We start from the raw sequence: 22,263 nt of genomic DNA on the forward strand, positions 1-22,263 counted from the left end.
CAGTCACAACTGCCACAGCTCCACTGTGGCTTTACCTTCCTCAATATATGACTTTTGAAGCCTTTTGAGCCCTTCAGAGATGTCCTAAAGCATGAAGGGGACTGCTGAGGGAAGCTGAATGTCTCTGTCTGTAATTTTAACTGCGCAAAAAAGCGCTAAAATAGGCCCCTCCCACTCATATTACAACAGTGGAAAGCCTCAGGAAACTGTTTCTAGGCAAAAATCAAGCCAGCCATGTGGAAAAAAACTAGGCCCCAATAAGTTTTATCACCAAAGCATATATAAAAACGATTAAACATGCCAGCAAACGTTTTATATTGCACATTAATCAGAGTATATACCTCTGATAGTAAGCCTTATACTAGTCGCTATTAAATCACTGTATTTAGGCTTAACTTACATTAATCCGGTATCAGCAGCTTTTTACTAGCAAATTCCATCTCTAGAAAAACTTAAACTGCACATACCTTATTGCAGGATAACCTGCACGCCATTCTCCCTCTGAAGTTACCTCACTCCTCAGACATATGTAAGAACAGCAGTGGATCTTAGTTACTTCTGCTAAGATCATAGAAAAAATCAGGCAGATTCTTCTTCTAAATGCTGCCTGAGATAAAATAGTACAACTCTGGTACCATTTAAAAACAATAAACTTTTGATTGAAGAAAAAACTAACTATATTACACCACTTTCCTCTTACTACCTCCAGCTATGTTGAGAGTTTGCAAGAGAATGACTGGATATGGCAGTTAGGGGAGGAGCTATATAGCAGCTCTGCTGTGGGTTATCCTCTCGCAACTTCCTGTTGGGAAGGAGAATATCCCACAAGTAATGGATGATCCGTGGACTGGATACACCTTACAAGAGAAAACACGTTTTACCATTTATCTCATCAAAACAAACTAAAGACCTTTACATAAATCTCTACTTCCAACATTGACACATCTCTGACCTGGTTATCATATGCACAAATAAAACATTTCCTCATTTCTCATAAACACAAAGACTTACCAGTTAGATCGACAACAAATGTTGAAAAATTATGTTTGAAGAAGTCAACCCCAAGCCACTTGATCTCCATTCTATATAAGCTGCTCCTTACTCAGGAAGGAAGCAACCTCTCTAATTACACTAAAGCATGGGGGAAAGAGCTAGAAACAGAACTTACACAACAAGCATGGAATAAAATATTTATTAACACCAAAACAGCTTCTATTTCAGCACAAGTACAGGAAACAAACTACAAGTTCCTAATGAGATGGTATCTTACCCCAGCAAGGTTAAAAGTAATATACCCCGGGGGGCGGAGCCAACAGCCAAGCTGAGTGGACGTGTGTGAGAGAGCTCCTGCAGAAATGCATTTAATATAACGGCAAATTGGGATTAATCCTCTGCAACTTGCCCCAAATTTAACTTAGAGCAAGCAGGACTTCCTCAGCTCTATCTGTGAACTTTTGTTTTTACCTCTTTTTCATGCCTGATTCTCCCTCTGCCAACTAAGAAATTCCCAGGATTCTGCGGCCTATTACAGCAATACCGACAAATATGGAGGAAGGTTCATTGGCTATACGTGAGGCTCTATGGGAACTCACCCTGCAAATGTCAGCGGGTTACAAGGACATTTCAAGCAGCTTAAGAGCTATTATGACACAAAAGGTGATCCTGAATCAGGACGGACCGAGCTATCCGGATATCTTAGTGCGCATAGAACAACCTAGCATGCGGGAAGATATATCGGGCGAGACTGCGATTGAATTTACTACAGACGCACGCGGTATCCCTGCAACACCCAATGTGCGCTCCTATGACCCTGTACTAGAAGAAGTATCCGGCAAGATGGGACAGAAAGTCACGCATTTGTCAAAGCAGAGGGAGCTACCTGGGCGCATATCCCCTGCAGTTGAGATCTGGAGAGAGCCAACACCACCAATTTTCAGCTCGGTTATGGATGACACTGCGCAGCAAGAGGTGAGATTAATTCCCATGAAGCTACACAGACATTATGAGACCTTGTGGGGCTACAGCCGTTCCATATATTTTGAAATATTTGCTCTAGGGACTGGCGATCTGGATGGTCGCCCGCCCTTCCATAATGAGGACATGGAGCAATGTTTCCCCTTCCCAGCGCTGTGCGCTCAGAACATGTCATTATCCGGATCGCAAGGGAAACACGCCATACTTCGCATCAGTCAGTTGAACAGACCTTTTGATCCTGGCGGTTACCTTTCAGGTTTGCTTGTGGGTTTAACAGGTTCCCCCACAAGAATTTCATCGTTTATACTGCTCCAATTGTATGGCTCATAAATGTGAAGCTGCTTCAGGACGTTGCACAATATTCAGCTCTTGTAAAGCCATATCCTTACGTTGTACTGTTTATGTTGGCAAGACTCCCTAATTACCTTTTTTATTTTTTGTTTGTTTTCTTTTCTCTCTCGTTGCCAGTACGGGGGAGAGGGGACAGCTCATAACCATGATATCCCCAGGATCTGTTTTGATCTTATATATATTGCCTTTATGACACACTGTGTATGTTGGAATTGTACAGCATTAAGCTTTAGGGAACTTGCACTAATTTGCCATAATTTGGTTTTACATGTTACATTGAATGTTATGGAGGTGATTCTGATAGCAACCAAGTAATCTATGTATTAGACTGTCCTTTACTACTTATAGTCAACTGAAAAAGAGAGATGTAACCTAGCTGACTGAATTGTATGCTCCAACATGTCCCCTATTTACAATAATATACAACACATGCATCTAGACCTATTAACATTTATATTTGAGATCAGCTTTGCCCCGGAATAGGAATAGGGGACTGAGGAATTGTTACAATTTCATGACTATACTCTCATAATGTTTGTCAGTTTGCACAGATTGTCTTGTAAATCCTTGTATCATAGCACATATATTTCTGTAACATCTACCCCTCCAAATTCGATGTCAATAGCTTAATTTCATATAACTAGGAGGGAGTATTAGCTCAAGCCTTATCTCAACTGTTTAGTTATAGACGTATAGTAGCCAGTACAGATCTTACTTAATTTATGCTGTCTCGCAAATTGAACATAAGGTTTTACAATTGTGCTCCATGCAGGCGCAGTTTACAATGGAGTTCATTCCCATATTAATGTGTCTTATTCAAGACTCCTGTTATATTTTCCTACATTTCCATGGTACACTGTTGTTTTTTTTTTTTTTAAATTGATCACTTTCTAAGTCACCAACTTTATCATTAAGTTTAGTTTCATGCACAATAATAGTTTACACGTTACATTGTGCTATATGTTTAAAGTTAGTAGGAAGTATGCAGCCCAATTGCCATTTTACTCTACAACCCAAAGCTCTTTAGAATTTAAGGTACCATTTATACGCAGATATGGTTTTAGTTGTTAGTTTACCCAAGGCTAGATATAAGTTAAAGGCTATTGCACAATAGCTTACGGCAGTTGCCTTTAGTCCTCAGCAGATATAACCAGTCAGCCCCTAAGCACACATATGATATTCTTAATGGGGTTTACATTCCTTTTATATTATTATAAGGCATCCCACAACACGATGCAATTGACATGCGACTGAGGACCCACTAGTATGATGATAGTATGTCTGAGCCCATAAGTGTTACCCTTGGTCGTTACATTTACATTTTCTATTAGTTTACAAGAGGTTCTAATAATGTTCAGAATGTTTAGCGGAATTATGTTAACTACTCAATACTAATTTTAGCTTTAAGTTGTACAAAGCTGTTACTCTGAGTGAAGTGCTGTGATCCCCATATACCAGGAGTCGTTAACTTTTATAAGACAGTTTATAATAGTTCACACTTACTTATAGTTAACATTACCACCCTATATCTCTGTTCACTCAAATGTTCTCATACGTGGAAGTACTTAGAGAGTTGTTCAGGAAAAGCCAAATGGTTTATAGTTGCTTCTTAATAGTCTTGTCCCCTCATATACGTATCATCACGTAGCTTACTATGGTACTGTGATCCAGATTATCACTTCTGCCAGGTGGAACTCAACTATAATTTGTGACTATGCTCTATGTTCCTACCATTTCCCTAATTGTCTGCTCAGATGTATTCCTACCACTACCAATAATATCAAGCTCCCACACGCACACTATTGGTATATAACCTATCTACTATTGTTTAGCTCACACTGCAAATATTGGCTGGCTCCGCCCTCCAACACCCCCCCCCCCATTCCCTTTATTACATTTTGAGCGGCTCTTGCCCGCTGCATCCCCCTCCCCCATAAATATATAGAGTTACCTCCTCCCTAGTCTCACCCTTATTTGAACAGATTCCCTACTCTATTTTTTGCAAACAGCTAGGAGAGGATCTTTTTTGTTTGTATCACGTTTATGACACTCTAATATAAAACTGAAGTCTTTCCAGGTGATAGCCCACATTCTCCGGTAATATTTGAGATGCTAGAATGCAATACTCTCTAAACTATCTTGTGTATACATTGTCTTGTAAATGTTTTGGGGCATACCCTATATTTTGTATTTGTTTACGACTTCAATAAAAAATATTAAAAAAAAAAAAAAAAGTAATATACCCCACTACTATGGGTAAATGTTGGAGGGGCTGCCCCGATGCAGAAACTATACAACACATTTGGTGGGGCTGCCAAAGACTCCAGGTTTTTGGACGGACGTATGTGCAGAACACTACAAAAGATAATACCAAGGGATCCAAAGATTCTATTATTTGCCACTCTCCCTAAGTTAAAAAGCATAGACAAACACAAGATGATGCTCACATTGATCAGCAGTGCAAAAATTATGATCCCTAGACATTGGAAATCCTCAGCGGCCCATCTCTGAAAGATTGGATCGCACAGGTAGATCAGATTCTACAACTAGAACGATACTATTATATTAAAACCATTATGATTGTGTATAAACCTAGCGCCTGTGTGGATCCTATATGCTCCGGCTGTGTTGACCTCTAGCTATCAACTGGAAATTCAAAGTATAACAAGGTATAGCCCGAGCGCCTCACCACTAGTGGGGGCTAGGATGTGTTATTCAGTCTGTGATGTAATAAAAATATTTTGGGTATTTATTAGTTAAAAAGGTATAATGGTGAAAAGTACATTTGGTACACAATTAAAAACAATTTTCCACTGTTAAACTCATTGAAATAATAACAGATTAACATGGATTCATGTGCACATAAGCAATATTACACATATATCTATAATCAGTAATGAAGGTACAATTAAAAAGCTAATTTATATGAGAAATATTAATTCCATTTGATGCAGTGTTATGCCACCTTTGTGGCTAACAGAGGGTAGCACTGAGCCCCTTGCTGGGTCTCTACAGAGATGTTAATCAAGTTTCAAAGAGTGTTTTGGTTAATTGTCTTACTGATCAAAGGTGATCAAGCAAATGGTATGTTTAGTGTTGTTTGTAATCCCAAAGTAGGTGAAACTTCCAATGTAGAAAAAATAAAATAGGTGAAACTCCCATGTATAAAAAATATAAAAATAAAATAAAAATAAGTCAGTGTGTATTACTTTAAAAGTGAACTTGCAAAAAAGGACAAAAACTGCAAATTTATGCAACAATGCCAAAAAGTGCAACAATGCCAAAAATTGAATAAAAATGCAAAAATACAAGTGTGCGTGAAGAAACTAAGTGGTGATACTGGTGATTGAAAAAATAGGTCTCTTAAGATCCAAATGAGAAAGGCCTTCTGAGAGGGCGAAACGCGTTGACAAAGCATCTGATAAGCCTTATTCTTATTATTAAACCTGTACTTGAACATACTACACTATATGGATTATCTTTCACATAAGAACCCACCTAGGAGCAGGACAGTCTCCAGAAAAATTTGACTTTCTATTTTTGCTACAGGCATCAGCTCTGCAGCTTTGCACACATTTGGATCTTAAGAGACCTAGTTTTTCAATCACCAGTATTCACCACTTAGTTTCTTCGCGCACACTTGTATTTTTGCATTTTTATACAATTTTTGGGATTGTTGCACTTTTTGGCATTGTTGCATAAATTTGCAGCTTTTGTCCTTTTTTGCAAGTTCACTTTGACTTTTGGATGATCTGAATTTTTTTTTTTTTTTTTTGCTTGCTTGAACTTTATTTTGGCTTCACTTTAACTTTTAAAGGAATACACACAGACTTATTTTTATTTTAGTTTTATATTTATATTTGTTATACATTGGGAGTTTCCCCTACTTTGGGATTACAAACAACACTAAACATACCGTTTGCTTGATCACCTTTGATCAGTAAGATAATTAACCAAAACACTCTTTGAAACTTGATTAACATCTCTGTGGAGACCCAGCAAGGGGATCAGTGCTACATTCTGTTAGCCACAAAGGTGGCAAAACACTGCATCAAATGGAATTAATATTTTTCATATATATGAGCTTTTTAATTGGTCTTTCATTACTGATTATAGATATATGTGTAATATTGCTTATGTGCACATGGATTTGAATGAGTTTAACAGTGGAAAATTGTTTTTAATTGTGTACCATATGTACTTTTCACCATTATACCTTTTTAACTAATAAATACCCAATATATTTTTATTACATCACAGACTGAGTAACATATCCTAGCCCCCACTAGTGGTGAGGCGCTCAGGCAATACTTTGTTATATTATATTAAACTGGAAAATAACAAACCATCATAACGGCCCTACAAACGCATACCCTGTAGGTAGGGAACTAGAGGGACATGTATTGCGCATAATGTTGTCATTCTGTATATACCAATTTTGAACTGCTTATAACGCTTAATGTACAAAGTTAGACTCTCCATTGAAATCCTGGCTATTGAATTTAAAATCACATAATGGACTATGCTGCTGAAATGAACATTACTATAGCTATGGACGATGGAGAGAATAATGAAAATCATTTCACTTTGTGAGCTTCAGATAGACAATGTGTGTAACATTCTATTTTTTATTTCCAATAAAGAGAAAATTACAAAAAAACAAACAAAAAAAAAAAAAACAGGCAATACCTCATGAACAGAAGACACGTCACACACGCACTTACCTTCATTGTCACTGTCACACATTTCCTGCATTGGAGCTTCCAGCTGACACATTACACTCAGATCTTCTGTTTTAACATCTACATCAGTATTAATGTCATCTGTCATTTATTGCAGACAATATTTCATGGTTTAGGATTTTATTTTACCTTAAAAGCAATTCATGTTTAACATAATAATGGCTACTTATGCCATACACTTAAAGGGACAGTCTACTTGAAAATTGTTATTGTTTAGAAGATAGATCAGTGGTTCTCAACCAAAGTGACCTCAAGGCCCGGTAAATTTTAGCTGGACATGTCCAGGGCCCGGTAGTTTGGGGGCCCTTTCTTTGGCCCTTAATGTTGGGGGTCCTGGCTCTGGAGGTTGATGGGCCTGTTGGGATTAGGGCAGGGAGGCTACCATGTTCATTTGCATGAATTTGAATACATTTGGGTCAGTGTGAGACAGTTTTCCTGGGGCCTTGATTGATCTCAGTCTGCCCTTGGTGTGCAGTGGGGTAAGAGTGTGCAGTGGGTGCATGACAGGTCAGGGCCCACCAGCAGGGCTATCACGGCCCGGTACTGGGCCACGGCCCGGCTGTTGAGAAACCAGGAGATAGATAATCCCTTTATTACCCATTCCCCAGTTTTGCATAACCAACACTATTATAGTAATACACTTTTAACTCTACGATTACCTTTATCTAAGCCTCTGTAGACTACCCCTTATCTCAGTGCTTTTTGCAAATTGCATTTTAGCCAATTAGTGCTGGTTCCTCCATAACCATTATCATTCTCCACGGGAGTGAGCACAATGCTATCTATATATCATACATGAACTAGAACTGTCTGGCTGTGAAAAGCTCATAAAAAGCAGAGATAAGAGGCGTCCTGCAGGGGTTTAGAAAAATTAAATCTTTGAGGTTATAAGTATATTAATATAACAATATTGGTTATGTAAAGCTGGGACAATAACCAAAATCAAGTAGACTGTCCCTTTAATATGTGGGGCATATTGAAACTGATTGATAACATGTATTTTATTAGATTTTAAAAATCAGATGTTACGTTCAATATTTAAAATATACAGCACATCTGAAGGAATGAAAATAAAGCATATACACCTACAACATATTTCAGAACTTAAATGTACATATAATAATAATAGTAGATTACATAATGTTACACTACAGTCATTGATTCAAAAGGATAAATTTATTGCAAAGTACCAGATCCATTTTATTCCTATATTATCACATATTTGACTGAATTCAGAATAAATACAGTTTTCAGAATACCATTTGATGAACTAGAGGGTGAGGGGAAGAAATAAAGATGGCATATGTGTGTACAATTTACATTTAGCAGAGGGTGAGAGAGAAGGGAAGAGAGGGCATGTGTGTGTATCATTTACATGAAGCTGAGGGTGAGAGAGAAGGGAAGAGAGGGCATGTGTGTGTGTAGCATTTACATGAAGCAGAGTGTGAGAGAGAAGGGAAGAGAGGGCATGTGTGTGTGTAGCATTTACATGAAGCAGAGTGTGAGAGAGAAGGGAAGAGAGGGCATGTGTGTGTACCATTTACATGAAGCAGAGGGTGAGAGAGAAGGGAAGAGAGGGCATGTGTGTGTATAATTTACATGAAGCAGAGGGTGAGAGAGAAGGGAAGAGAGGGCATGTGTGTGTATCATTTACATGAAGCTGAGGGTGAGAGAGAAGGGAAGAGAGGGCATGTGTGTGTGTAGCATTTACATGAAGCAGAGGGTGAGAGAAAAGGGAAGAGAGGGCGAGTGTGTGTATAATTTACATGAAGCAGAGGGTAAGAGAGAAGGGAAGAGAGGGCGTGTGTGTGTACCATTCACATGAAGCAGAGGGTGAGAGAGAAGGGAAGAGAGGGCATGTGTGTGTACCATTCACATGAAGCAGAGGGTGAGAGAGAAGGGAAGAGAGGGCATGTGTGTGTATCATTTACATGAAGCAGAGGGTGAGAGAGAAGGGAAGAGAGGGCATGTGTGTGTATCATTTACATGAAGTAGAGGGTGAGAGAGAAGGGAAGAGAGGGCATGTGTGTGTATCATTTACATGAAGCAGAGGGTGAGAGAGAAGGGAAGAGAGGGCATGTGTGTGTGTATCATTTACATGAAGCAGAGGGTGAGAGAGAAGGGAAGAGAGGGCATGTGTGTGTGTGTATCATTTACATGAAGCAGAGGGTGAGAGAGAAGGGAAGAGAGGGCATGTGTGTGTGTGTATCATTTACATGAAGCTGAGGGTGAGAGAGAAGGGAAGAGAGGGCATGTGTGTGTATCATTTACATGAATCAGAGGGTGAGAGAGAAGGGAAGAGAGGGCATGTGTGTGTATCATTTACATGAAGCAGAGCGTGAGAGAGAAGGGAAGAGAGAGCATGTGTGTGTGTGTAGCATTTACATAAATCAGAGGGTGAGAGAGAAGGAAGAGAGGGCATGTGTGTGTATCATTTACATGAATCAGAGGGTGAGAGAGAAGGGAAGAGAGGGCATGTGTGTGTATCATTTACATGAAGCAGAGCGTGAGAGAGAAGGGAAGAGAGAGCATGTGTGTGTGTGTAGCATTTACATAAATCAGAGGGTGAGAGAGAAGGGAAGAGAGGGCATGTGTGTGTATCATTTACATGAAGCAGAGGGTGAGAGAGAAGGAAGAGAGGGCATGTGTGTGTGTCATTTACATGAAGCAGAGGGTGAGAGAGAAGGAAGAGAGGGCATGTGTGTGTATCATTTACATAAAGCAGAGGGTGAGAGAGAAGGGAAGAGAGGGCATGTGTGTGTATCATTTACATGAGCAGAGGATGAGAGAGAAGGGAAGAGAGGGTGTGTGTGTGTACCATTTACATGAAGGAGAGGGTGAGAGAGAAGAGAAGAGAGGGTGTGTGTGTGTATCATTTACATGAAGCAGAGGGTGAGAGAGAAGGGAAGAGAGGGTGTGTGTGTGTGTGTCTGTGTGTGTGTGTATCATTCACATGAAGCAGAAGGTGAGAGAGAAGAGAGGGCATGTGTGTGTATCATTTACATGAAGCAGAGGGTGAGAGAGAAGGAAGAGAGGGCATGTGTGTGTATCATTTACATGAAGCAGAGGGCGAGAGAGAAGGGAAGAGAGGGCATGTGTGTGCAGAATTTACATGAAGCAGAGGGTGAGAGAGAAGGGAAGAGAGGGCATGTGTGTGTATCATTTACATGAAGCAGAGGGTGAGAGAGAAGGGAAGAGAGGGCATGTGTGTGTACCATTTACATGAAGAAGAGGGTGAGAGAGAAGGGAAGAGAGGGCATGTGTGTGTGTGTATCATTTACATGAAGCAGAGGGTGAGAGAGAAGGGAAGAGAGGGCATGTGTGTGTATCATTTACATGAAGCTGAGGGTGAGAGAGAAGGGAAGAGAGGGCATGTGTGTGCATCATTTACATGAATCAGAGGGTGAGAGAGAAGGGAAGAGAGGGCATGTGTGTGTATCATTTACATGAAGCAGAGCGTGAGAGAGAAGGGAAGAGAGAGCATATGTGTGTGTGTAGCATTTACATAAATCAGAGGGTGAGAGAGAAGGGAAGAGAGGGCATGTGTGTGTATCATTTACATGAAGCAGAGGGTGAGAGAGAAGGAAGAGAGGGCATGTGTGTGTGTCATTTACATGAAGCAGAGGGTGAGAGAGAAGGAAGAGAGGGCATGTGTGTGTATCATTTACATAAAGCAGAGGGTGAGAGAGAAGGGAAGAGAGGGCATGTGTGTGTATCATTTACATGAAGCAGAGGATGAGAGAGAAGGGAAGAGAGGGTGTGTGTGTATATCATTTACATGAAGGAGAGGGTGAGAGAGAAGAGAAGAGAGGGTGTGTGTGTGTATCATTTACATGAAGCAGAGGGTGAGAGAGAAGGGAAGAGAGGGTGTGTGTGTGTGTAGCATTTACATAAATCAGAGGGTGAGAGAGAAGGGAAGAGAGGGCATGTGTGTGTATCATTCACATGAAGCAGAAGGTGAGAGAGAAGAGAGGGCATGTGTGTGTATCATTTACATGAAGCAGAGGGCGAGAGAGAAGGGAAGACAGAGCATGTGTGTGCAGAATTTACATGAAGCAGAGGGTGAGAGAGAAGGGAAGAGAGGGCATGTGTGTGTATCATTTACATGAAGCAGAGGGTGAGAGAGAAGGGAAGAGAGGGCATGTGTGTGTACCATTTACATGAAGCAGAGGGTGAGAGAGAAGGGAAGAGAGGGCATGTGTGTGTGTGTATCATTTACATGAAGCAGAGGGTGAGAGAGAAGGAAAGAGAGGGCATGTGTGTGTGTGTAGCATTTACATGAAGCAGAGGGTGAGAGAGAAGGGAAGAGAGGGCATGTGTGTGTGTATCATTTACATGAAGCAGAAGGTGAGAGAGAAGAGAGGGCATGTGTGTGTATCATTTACATGAAGCAGAGGGTGAGAGAGAAGGGAAGAGAGGGCATGTGTGTGTATAATTTACATGAAGCAGAGGGTGAGAGAGAAGGGAAGAGAGGGCATGTGTGTGTGTGTATCATTTACATGAAGCAGAGGGTGAGAGAGAAGGGAAGAGAGGGCATGTGTGTGTGTGTATCATTTACATGAAGCAGAGGGTGAGAGAGAAGGGAAGAGAGGGCATGTGTGTGTGTGTATCATTTACATGAAGCAGAGGGTGAGAGAGAAGGGAAGAGAGGGCATGTGTGTGTATCATTCACATGAAGCAGAGGGTGAGAGACAAGAGAGGGTATATGTGTGTGTAGTATTTGCATACAGCAGAGGGTGAGAGACAAGAGAGGGTATATGTGTGTGTGTATATGTGTATATGTGTGTGTGTAGTAGAGAGAGAAGGAAGAGAGGGCATGTGTGTGTGTCATTTACATGAAGCAGAGGGTGAGAGAGAAGGAAGAGAGGGCATGTGTGTGTGTGTATCATTTACATGAAGCAGAGGGTGAGAGAGAAGGGAAGAGAGGGCATGTGTGTGTACCATTTACATGAAGAAGAGGGTGAGAGAGAAGGGAAGAGAGGGCATGTGTGTGTGTGTATCATTTACATGAAGCAGAGGGTGAGAGAGAAGGGAAGAGAGGGCATGTGTGTGTATCATTTACATGAAGCTGAGGGTGAGAGAGAAGGGAAGAGAGGGCATGTGTGTGCATCATTTACATGAATCAGAGGGTGAGAGAGAAGGGAAGAGAGGGCATGTGTGTGTATCATTTACATGAAGCAGAGCGTGAGAGAGAAGGGAAGAGAGAGCATATGTGTGTGTGTAGCATTTACATAAATCAGAGGGTGAGAGAGAAGGGAAGAGAGGGCATGTGTGTGTATCATTTACATGAAGCAGAGGGTGAGAGAGAAGGAAGAGAGGGCATGTGTGTGTGTCATTTACATGAAGCAGAGGGTGAGAGAGAAGGAAGAGAGGGCATGTGTGTGTATCATTTACATAAAGCAGAGGGTGAGAGAGAAGGGAAGAGAGGGCATGTGTGTGTATCATTTACATGAAGCAGAGGATGAGAGAGAAGGGAAGAGAGGGTGTGTGTGTATATCATTTACATGAAGGAGAGGGTGAGAGAGAAGAGAAGAGAGGGTGTGTGTGTGTATCATTTACATGAAGCAGAGGGTGAGAGAGAAGGGAAGAGAGGGTGTGTGTGTGTGTAGCATTTACATAAATCAGAGGGTGAGAGAGAAGGGAAGAGAGGGCATGTGTGTGTATCATTCACATGAAGCAGAAGGTGAGAGAGAAGAGAGGGCATGTGTGTGTATCATTTACATGAAGCAGAGGGCGAGAGAGAAGGGAAGACAGAGCATGTGTGTGCAGAATTTACATGAAGCAGAGGGTGAGAGAGAAGGGAAGAGAGGGCATGTGTGTGTATCATTTACATGAAGCAGAGGGTGAGAGAGAAGGGAAGAGAGGGCATGTGTGTGTATCATTTACATGAAGCAGAGGGTGAGAGAGAAGGGAAGAGAGGGCATGTGTGTGTACCATTTACATGAAGCAGAGGGTGAGAGAGAAGGGAAGAGAGGGCATGTGTGTGTGTGTATCATTTACATGAAGCAGAGGGTGAGAGAGAAGGAAAGAGAGGGCATGTGTGTGTGTGTAGCATTTACATGAAGCAGAGGGTGAGAGAGAAGGGAAGAGAGGGCATGTGTGTGTGTCATTTACATGAAGCAGAAGGTGAGAGAGAAGAGAGGGCATGTGTGTGTATCATTTACATGAAGCAGAGGGTGAGAGAGAAGGGAAGAGAGGGCATGTGTGTGTATAATTTACATGAAGCAGAGGGTGAGAGAGAAGGGAAGAGAGGGCATGTGTGTGTGTGTGTATCATTTACATGAAGCAGAGGGTGAGAGAGAAGGGAAGAGAGGGCATGTGTGTGTGTGTATCATTTACATGAAGCAGAGGGTGAGAGAGAAGGGAAGAGAGGGCATGTGTGTGTGTGTATCATTTACATGAAGCAGAGGGTGAGAGAGAAGGGAAGAGAGGGCATGTGTGTTTGTGTGTATCATTTACATGAAGCAGAGGGTGAGAGAGAAGGGAAGAGAGGGCATGTGTGTGTATCATTCACATGAAGCAGAGGGTGAGAGACAAGAGAGGGTATATGTGTGTGTAGTATTTGCATACAGCAGAGGGTGAGAGACAAGAGAGGGTATATGTGTGTGTGTAGTATTTGCATACAGCAGAGGGTGAGAGACAAGAGAGGGTATATGTGTGTGTGTAGTATTTGCATACAACAGAGGGTGAGAGTGAAGAGAGGGTATATGTGTGTAATATTTGCATACAGCAGAGGGTGAGAGACAAGAGAGGGTATAAGTGTGTGTAGTATTTGCATACAGCAGAGGGTGAGAGACAAGAGAGGGTATAAGTGTGTGTGTAGTATTTGCATACAGCAGAGGGTGAGAGACAAGAGAGGGTATAAGTGTGTGTAGTATTTGCATACAACAGAGGGTGAGAGAGAAGAGAGGGTATATGTGTGTGTAGTATTTGCATACAACAGAGGGTGAGAGAGAAGAGAGGGTATATGTGTGTGTAGTATTTGCATACAGCAGAGGGTGAGAGACAAGAGAGGGTATAAGTGTGTGTAGTATTTGCATACAGCAGAGGGTGAGAGACAAGAGAGGGTATAAGTGTGTGTAGTATTTGCATACAGCAGAGGGTGAGAGACAAGAGAGGGTATAAGTGTGTGTGTAGTATTTGCATACAGCAGAGGGTGAGAGAGAAGAGAGGGTATATGTGTGTGTAGTATTTGCATACAGCAGAGGGTAAGAGACAAGAGAGGGTATAAGTGTGTGTAGTATTTGCATACAGCAGAGGGTGAGAGACAAGAGAGGGTATAAGTGTGTGTAGTATTTGCATACAGCAGAGGGTGAGAGACAAGAGAGGGTATATGTGTGTGTAGTATTTGCATACAGCAGAGGGTGAGAGAGAAGAGAGGGTATATGTGTGTGTGTAGTATTTGCATACAGCAGAGGGTGAGAGACAAGAGAGGGTATATGTGTGTGTGTAGTATTTGCATACAGCAGAGGGTGAGAGACAAGAGAGGGTATATGTGTGTGTAGTATTTGCATACAGCAGAGGGTGAGAGACAAGAGAGGGTATATGTGTGTGTAGTATTTGCATACAGCAGAGGGTAAGAGACAAGAGAGGGTATATGTGTGTGTAGTATTTGCATACAGCAGAGGGTGAGAGACAAGAGAGGGTATGTGTGTGTAGTATTTGCATACAGCAGAGGGTGAGAGACAAGAGAGGGTATAAGTGTGTGTGCTATTCACATGAAGCAGAGGGTGAGAGAGAAGAGAGGGTATATGTGTGTGTAGTATTTGCATACAGCAGAGGGTGAGAGAGAAGAGAGGGTATATGTGTGCGTAGTATTTGCATACAGCAGAGGGTGAGAGAGAAGAGAGGGTATATGTGTGTGTGTAGTATTTGCATACAGCAGAGGGTGAGAGAGAAGAGAGGGTATAAGTGTGTGTGTAGTATTTGCATACAGCAGAGGGTGAGAGACAAGAGAGGGTATAAGTGTGTGTAGTATTTGCATACAGCAGAGGGTGAGAGACAAGAGAGGGTATATGTGTGTGTAGTATTTGCATACAGCAGAGGGTAAGAGACAAGAGAGGGTATAAGTGTGTGTAGTATTTGCATACAGCAGAGGGTGAGAGACAAGAGAGGGTATAAGTGTGTGTAGTATTTGCATACAGCAGAGGGTGAGAGAGAAGAGAGGGTATATGTGTGTGTGTAGTATTTGCATACAGCAGAGGGTGAGAGACAAGAGAGGGTATATGTGTGTGTAGTATTTGCATACAGCAGAGGGTGAGAGACAAGAGAGGGTATAAGTGTGTGTGTAGTATTTGCATACAGCAGAGGGTGAGAGACAAGAGAGGGTATATGTGTGTGTAGTATTTGCATACAGCAGAGGGTGAGAGACAAGAGAGGGTATAAGTGTGTGTGTAGTATTTGCATACAGCAGAGGGTGAGAGAGAAGAGAGGGTATATGTGTGTGTAGTATTTGCATACAGCAGAGGGTAAGAGACAAGAGAGGGTATAAGTGTGTGTAGTATTTGCATACAGCAGAGGGTGAGAGACAAGAGAGGGTATAAGTGTGTGTAGTATTTGCATACAGCAGAGGGTGAGAGACAAGAGAGGGTATATGTGTGTGTAGTATTTGCATACAGCAGAGGGTGAGAGAGAAGAGAGGGTATATGTGTGTGTGTAGTATTTGCATACAGCAGAGGGTGAGAGACAAGAGAGGGTATATGTGTGTGTGTAGTATTTGCATACAGCAGAGGGTGAGAGACAAGAGAGGGTATATGTGTGTGTAGTATTTGCATACAGCAGAGGGTGAGAGACAAGAGAGGGTATATGTGTGTGTAGTATTTGCATACAGCAGAGGGTAAGAGACAAGAGAGGGTATATGTGTGTGTAGTATTTGCATACAGCAGAGGGTGAGAGACAAGAGAGGGTATGTGTGTGTAGTATTTGCATACAGCAGAGGGTGAGAGACAAGAGAGGGTATAAGTGTGTGTGCTATTCACATGAAGCAGAGGGTGAGAGAGAAGAGAGGGTATATGTGTGTGTAGTATTTGCATACAGCAGAGGGTGAGAGAGAAGAGAGGGTATATGTGTGCGTAGTATTTGCATACAGCAGAGGGTGAGAGAGAAGAGAGGGTATATGTGTGTGTGTAGTATTTGCATACAGCAGAGGGTGAGAGAGGGTATAAGTGTGTGTGTAGTATTTGCATACAGCAGAGGGTGAGAGACAAGAGAGGGTATAAGTGTGTGTAGTATTTGCATACAGCAGAGGGTGAGAGACAAGAGAGGGTATATGTGTGTGTAGTATTTGCATACAGCAGAGGGTAAGAGACAAGAGAGGGTATAAGTGTGTGTAGTATTTGCATACAGCAGAGGGTGAGAGACAAGAGAGGGTATAAGTGTGTGTAGTATTTGCATACAGCAGAGGGTGAGAGAGAAGAGAGGGTATATGTGTGTGTGTAGTATTTGCATACAGCAGAGGGTGAGAGACAAGAGAGGGTATATGTGTGTGTAGTATTTGCATACAGCAGAGGGTGAGAGACAAGAGAGGGTATATGTGTGTGTAGTATTTGCATACAGCAGAGGGTGAGAGACAAGAGAGGGTATATGTGTGTGTAGTATTTGCATACAGCAGAGGGTAAGAGACAAGAGAGGGTATATGTGTGTGTAGTATTTGCATACAGCAGAGGGTGAGAGACAAGAGAGGGTATGTGTGTGTAGTATTTGCATACAGCAGAGGGTGAGAGACAAGAGAGGGTATAAGTGTGTGTGCTATTCACATGAAGCAGAGGGTGAGAGACAAGAGAGGGTATATGTGTGTGTAGTATTTGCATACAGCAGAGGGTGAGAGACAAGAGAGGGTATATGTGTGTGTAGTATTTGCATACAGCAGAGGGTGAGAGAGAAGAGAGGGTATATGTGCGCGTAGTATTTGCATACAGCAGAGGGTGAGAGAGAAGAGAGGGTATATGTGTGTGTGTAGTATTTGCATACAGCAGAGGGTGAGAGACAAGAGAGGGTATAAGTGTGTGTAGTATTTGCATACAGCAGAGGGTGAGAGACAAGAGAGGGTATATGTGTGTGTAGTATTTGCATACAGCAGAGGGTGAGAGACAAGAGAGGGTATATGTGTGTGTGTAGTATTTGCATACAGCAGAGGGTGAGAGAGAAGAGAGGGTATATGTGTGTGTAGTATTTGCATACAGCAGAGGGTGAGAGACAAGAGAGGGTATATGTGTGTGTGTAGTATTTGCATGAAGCAGAGGGTGAGAGACAAGAGAGGGTATAAGTGTGTGTAGTATTTGCATACAGCAGAGGGTGAGAGAGAAGAGAGGGTATAAGTGTGTGTAGTATTTGCATACAGCAGAGGGTGAGAGAGAAGAGAGGGTATAAGTGTGTGTGTAGTATTTGCATACAGCAGAGGGTGAGAGAGAAGAGAGGGTATATGTGTGTGTAGTATTTGCATACAGCAGAGGGTGAGGGACAAGAGAGGGTATGTGTGTGTGTAGTATTTGCATACAGCAGAGGGTGAGAGACAAGAGAGGGTATATATGTGTGTGTAGTATTTGCATACAGCAGAGGGTGAGAGACAAGAGAGGGTATATGTGTATGTAGTATTTGCATACAGCAGAGGGTGAGAGACAAGAGAGGGTATGTGTGTGTGTAGTATTTGCATACAGCAGAGGGTGAGAGACAAGAGAGGGTATATGTGTGTGTAGTATTTGCATGAAGCAGAGGGTGAGAGACAAGAGAGGGTATGTGTGTGTGTAGTATTTGCATGAAGCAGAGGGTGAGAGACAAGAGAGGGTATGTGTGTGTGTAGTATTTGCATACAGCAGAGGGTGAGAGACAAGAGAGGGTATATGTGTGTGTAGTATTCACATGAAGCAGAGGGTGAGAGACAAGAGAGGGTATATGTGTGTGTAGTATTTGCATACAGCAGAGGGTGAGAGACAAGAGAGGGTATATGTGTGTGTAGTATTTGCATACAGCAGAGGGTGAGAGACAAGAGAGGGTATAAGTGTGTGTAGTATTTGCATACAGCAGAGGGTGAGAGACAAGAGAGGGTATAAGTGTGTGTAGTATTTGCATACAGCAGAGGGTGAGAGACAAGAGAGGGTATGTGTGTGTGTAGTATTTGCATACAGCAGGGGGTGAGAGACAAGAGAGGGTATAAGTGTGTGTAGTATTTGCATACAGCAGAGGGTGAGAGACAAGAGAGGGTATATGTGTGTGTAGTATTTGCATACAGCAGAGGGTGAGAGAGAAGAGAGGGTATATGTGTGTGTAGTATTTGCATACAGCAGAGGGTGAGAAACAAGAGAGGGTATAAGTGTGTGTGTAGTATTTGCATACAGCAGAGGGTGAGAGACAAGAGAGGGTATATGTGTGTGTAGTATTTGCATACAGCAGAGGGTAAGAGACAAGAGAGGGTATATGTGTGTGTAGTATTTGCATACAGCAGAGGGTGAGAGACAAGAGAGGGTATGTGTGTGTAGTATTTGCATACAGCAGAGGGTGAGAGACAAGAGAGGGTATAAGTGTGTGTGCTATTCACATGAAGCAGAGGGTGAGAGAGAAGAGAGGGTATATGTGTGTGTAGTATTTGCATACAGCAGAGGGTGAGAGAGAAGAGAGGGTATATGTGTGTGTAGTATTTGCATACAGCAGAGGGTGAGAGACAAGAGAGGGTATATGTGTGTGTAGTATTTGCATACAGCAGAGGGTGAGAGACAAGAGAGGGTATATGTGTGTGTAGTATTTGCATACAGCAGAGGGTGAGAGACAAGAGAGGGTATAAGTGTGTGTAGTATTTGCATACAGCAGAGGGTGAGAGAGAAGAGAGGGTATATGTGTGTGTAGTATTTGCATACAGCAGAGGGTGAGAGACAAGAGAGGGTATATGTGCGCGTAGTATTTGCATACAGCAGAGGGTGAGAGAGAAGAGAGGGTATATGTGTGTGTGTAGTATTTGCATACAGCAGAGGGTGAGAGACAAGAGAGGGTATAAGTGTGTGTGTAGTATTTGCATACAGCAGAGGGTGAGAGACAAGAGAGGGTATAAGTGTGTGTAGTATTTGCATACAGCAGAGGGTGAGAGACAAGAGAGGGTATATGTGTGTGTAGTATTTGCATACAGCAGAGGGTGAGAGACAAGAGAGGGTATATGTGTGTGTGTAGTATTTGCATGAAGCAGAGGGTGAGAGACAAGAGAGGGTATAAGTGTGTGTAGTATTTGCATACAGCAGAGGGTGAGAGAGAAGAGAGGGTATAAGTGTGTGTAGTATTTGCATACAGCAGAGGGTGAGAGAGAAGAGAGGGTATAAGTGTGTGTGTAGTATTTGCATACAGCAGAGGGTGAGAGAGAAGAGAGGGTATATGTGTGTGTAGTATTTGCATACAGCAGAGGGTGAGGGACAAGAGAGGGTATAAGTGTGTGTAGTATTTGCATACAGCAGAGGGTGAGAGACAAGAGAGGGTATATATGTGTGTGTAGTATTTGCATACAGCAGAGGGTGAGAGACAAGAGAGGGTATATGTGTATGTAGTATTTGCATACAGCAGAGGGTGAGGGACAAGAGAGGGTATGTGTGTGTGTAGTATTTGCATACAGCAGAGGGTGAGAGAGAAGAGAGGGTATAAGTGTGTGTAGTATTTGCATACAGCAGAGGGTGAGGGACAAGAGAGGGTATGTGTGTGTGTAGTATTTGCATACAGCAGAGGGTGAGAGACAAGAGAGGGTATATATGTGTGTGTAGTATTTGCATACAGCAGAGGGTGAGAGACAAGAGAGGGTATATGTGTATGTAGTATTTGCATACAGCAGAGGGTGAGAGACAAGAGAGGGTATGTGTGTGTGTAGTATTTGCATACAGCAGAGGGTGAGAGACAAGAGAGGGTATATGTGTGTGTAGTATTTGCATGAAGCAGAGGGTGAGAGACAAGAGAGGGTATGTGTGTGTGTAGTATTTGCATGAAGCAGAGGGTGAGAGACAAGAGAGGGTATATGTGTGTGTAGTATTCACATGAAGCAGAGGGTGAGAGACAAGAGAGGGTATATGTGTGTGTAGTATTTGCATACAGCAGAGGGTGAGAGAGAAGACAGAGTATAAGTGTGTGTAGTATTTGCATACAGCAGAGGGTGAGAGACAAGAGAGGGTATATATGTGTGTGTAGTATTTGCATACAGCAGAGGGTGAGAGACAAGAGAGGGTATATGTGTGTGTAGTATTTGCATACAGCAGAGGGTGAGAGAGAAGACAGAGTATAAGTGTGTGTGTAGTATTTGCATACAGCAGAGGGTGAGAGACAAGAGAGGGTATATATGTGTGTGTAGTATTTGCATACAGCAGAGGGTGAGAGACAAGAGAGGGTATATATGTGTGTGTAGTATTTGCATACAGCAGAGGGTGAGAGACAAGAGAGGGTATATGTGTGTGTAGTATTTGTATACAGCAGAGGGTGAGAGAGAAGAGAGGGTATAAATGTGTGTAGTATTTGCATACAGCAGGGGGTGAGAGACAAGAGAGGGTATATGTGTGTGTAGTATTTGCATACAGCAGAGGGTGAGAGACAAGAGAGGGTATATGTGTGTGTAGTATTTGTATACAGCAGAGGGTGAGAGACAAGAGAGAGTATATGTGTGTGTAGTATTTGCATACAGCAGAGGGTGAGAGACAAGAGAGGGTATAAGTGTGTGTAGTATTTGCATACAGCAGAGGGTGAGAGACAAGAGAGGGTATAAGTGTGTGTAGTATTTGCATACAGCAGAGGGTGAGAGACAAGAGAGGGTATATGTGTGTGTAGTATTTGCATACAGCAGAGGGTGAGAGACAAGAGAGGGTATATGTGTGTGTAGTATTTGCATACAGCAGAGGGTGAGAGACAAGAGAGGGTATATGTGTGTGTGTAGTATTTGCATACAGCAGAGGGTGAGAGACAAGAGAGGGTATATGTGTGTGTAGTATTTGCATACAGCAGAGGGTGAGAGACAAGAGAGGGTATAAGTGTGTGTAGTATTTGCATACAGCAGAGGGTGAGAGACAAGAGAGGGTATAAGTGTGTGTAGTATTTGCATACAGCAGAGGGTGAGAGACAAGAGAGGGTATGTGTGTGTGTAGTATTTGCATACAGCAGGGGGTGAGAGACAAGAGAGGGTATAAGTGTGTGTAGTATTTGCATACAGCAGAGGGTGAGAGACAAGAGAGGGTATATGTGTGTGTAGTATTTGCATACAGCAGAGGGTGAGAGAGAAGAGAGGGTATATGTGTGTGTAGTATTTGCATACAGCAGAGGGTGAGAGACAAGAGAGGGTATAAGTGTGTGTGTAGTATTTGCATACAGCAGAGGGTGAGAGACAAGAGAGGGTATAAGTGTGTGTAGTATTTGCGTGAAGCAGAGGGTGAGAGAGAAGAGAGGGTATAAGTGTGTGTAGTATTTGCATACAGCAGAGGGTGAGAGACAAGAGAGGGTATAAGTGTGTGTAGTATTTGCATACAGCAGAGGGTGAGAGACAAGAGAGGGTATAAGTGTGTGTAGTATTTGCATACAGCAGAGGGTGAGAGACAAGAGAGGGTATAAGTGTGTGTAGTATTTGCATACAGCAGAGGGTGAGAGACAAGAGAGGGTATATGTGTGTGTAGTATTTGCATACAGCAGAGGGTGAGAGAGAAGAGAGGGTATGTGTGTGTGTGTGTAGTATTTGCGTGAAGCAGAGGGTGAGAGAGAAGAGAGGGTATAAGTGTGTGTAGTATTTGCATACAGCAGAGGGTGAGAGACAAGAGAGGGTATATGTGTGTGTAGTATTTGCATACAGCAGAGGGTGAGAGACAAGAGAGGGTATATGTGTGTGTAGTATTTGCGTGAAGCAGAGGGTGAGAGAGAAGAGAGGGTATAAGTGTGTGTAGTATTTGCATACAGCAGAGGGTGAGAGACAAGAGAGGGTATATGTGTGTGTAGTATTTGCATACAGCAGAGGGTGAGAGACAAGAGAGGGTATAAGTGTGTGTAGTATTTGCGTGAAGCAGAGGGTGAGAGAGAAGAGAGGGTATAAGTGTGTGTAGTATTTGCATACAGCAGAGGGTGAGAGACAAGAGAGGGTATATGTGTGTGTAGTATTTGCATACAGCAGAGGGTGAGAGACAAGAGAGGGTATATGTGTGTGTAGTATTTGCATACAGCAGAGGGTGAGAGAGAAGAGAGGGTATGTGTGTGTGTAGTA

At 42.5% G+C, this 22,263-nt stretch overlaps 1 protein-coding gene across 2 annotated transcripts in view; it reads right to left on the reverse strand.

Moving 5' to 3' along the window:
- LOC128657096 (oocyte zinc finger protein XlCOF7.1-like) overlaps nucleotides 1-22,263 on the reverse strand; it is a 47,369-nt gene that overhangs the window by 8,870 nt on the left and 16,236 nt on the right. Inside the window, exon 7 of one of the 2 annotated variants that reach the window (XM_053711341.1) lies at nucleotides 7,050-7,148. The exons of the other annotated variant lie outside the window; for it this stretch is intronic. Coding sequence (XP_053567316.1) covers nucleotides 7,050-7,148 — 99 coding nt within the window. The remainder of the gene's footprint in view (nucleotides 1-7,049; nucleotides 7,149-22,263) is intronic. 2 annotated transcript variants of the gene reach the window in all.

The sequence above is a fragment of the Bombina bombina genome, chromosome 4 (assembly GCF_027579735.1).
Source record: "Bombina bombina isolate aBomBom1 chromosome 4, aBomBom1.pri, whole genome shotgun sequence".
NCBI lineage: Eukaryota > Metazoa > Chordata > Amphibia > Anura > Bombinatoridae > Bombina > Bombina bombina.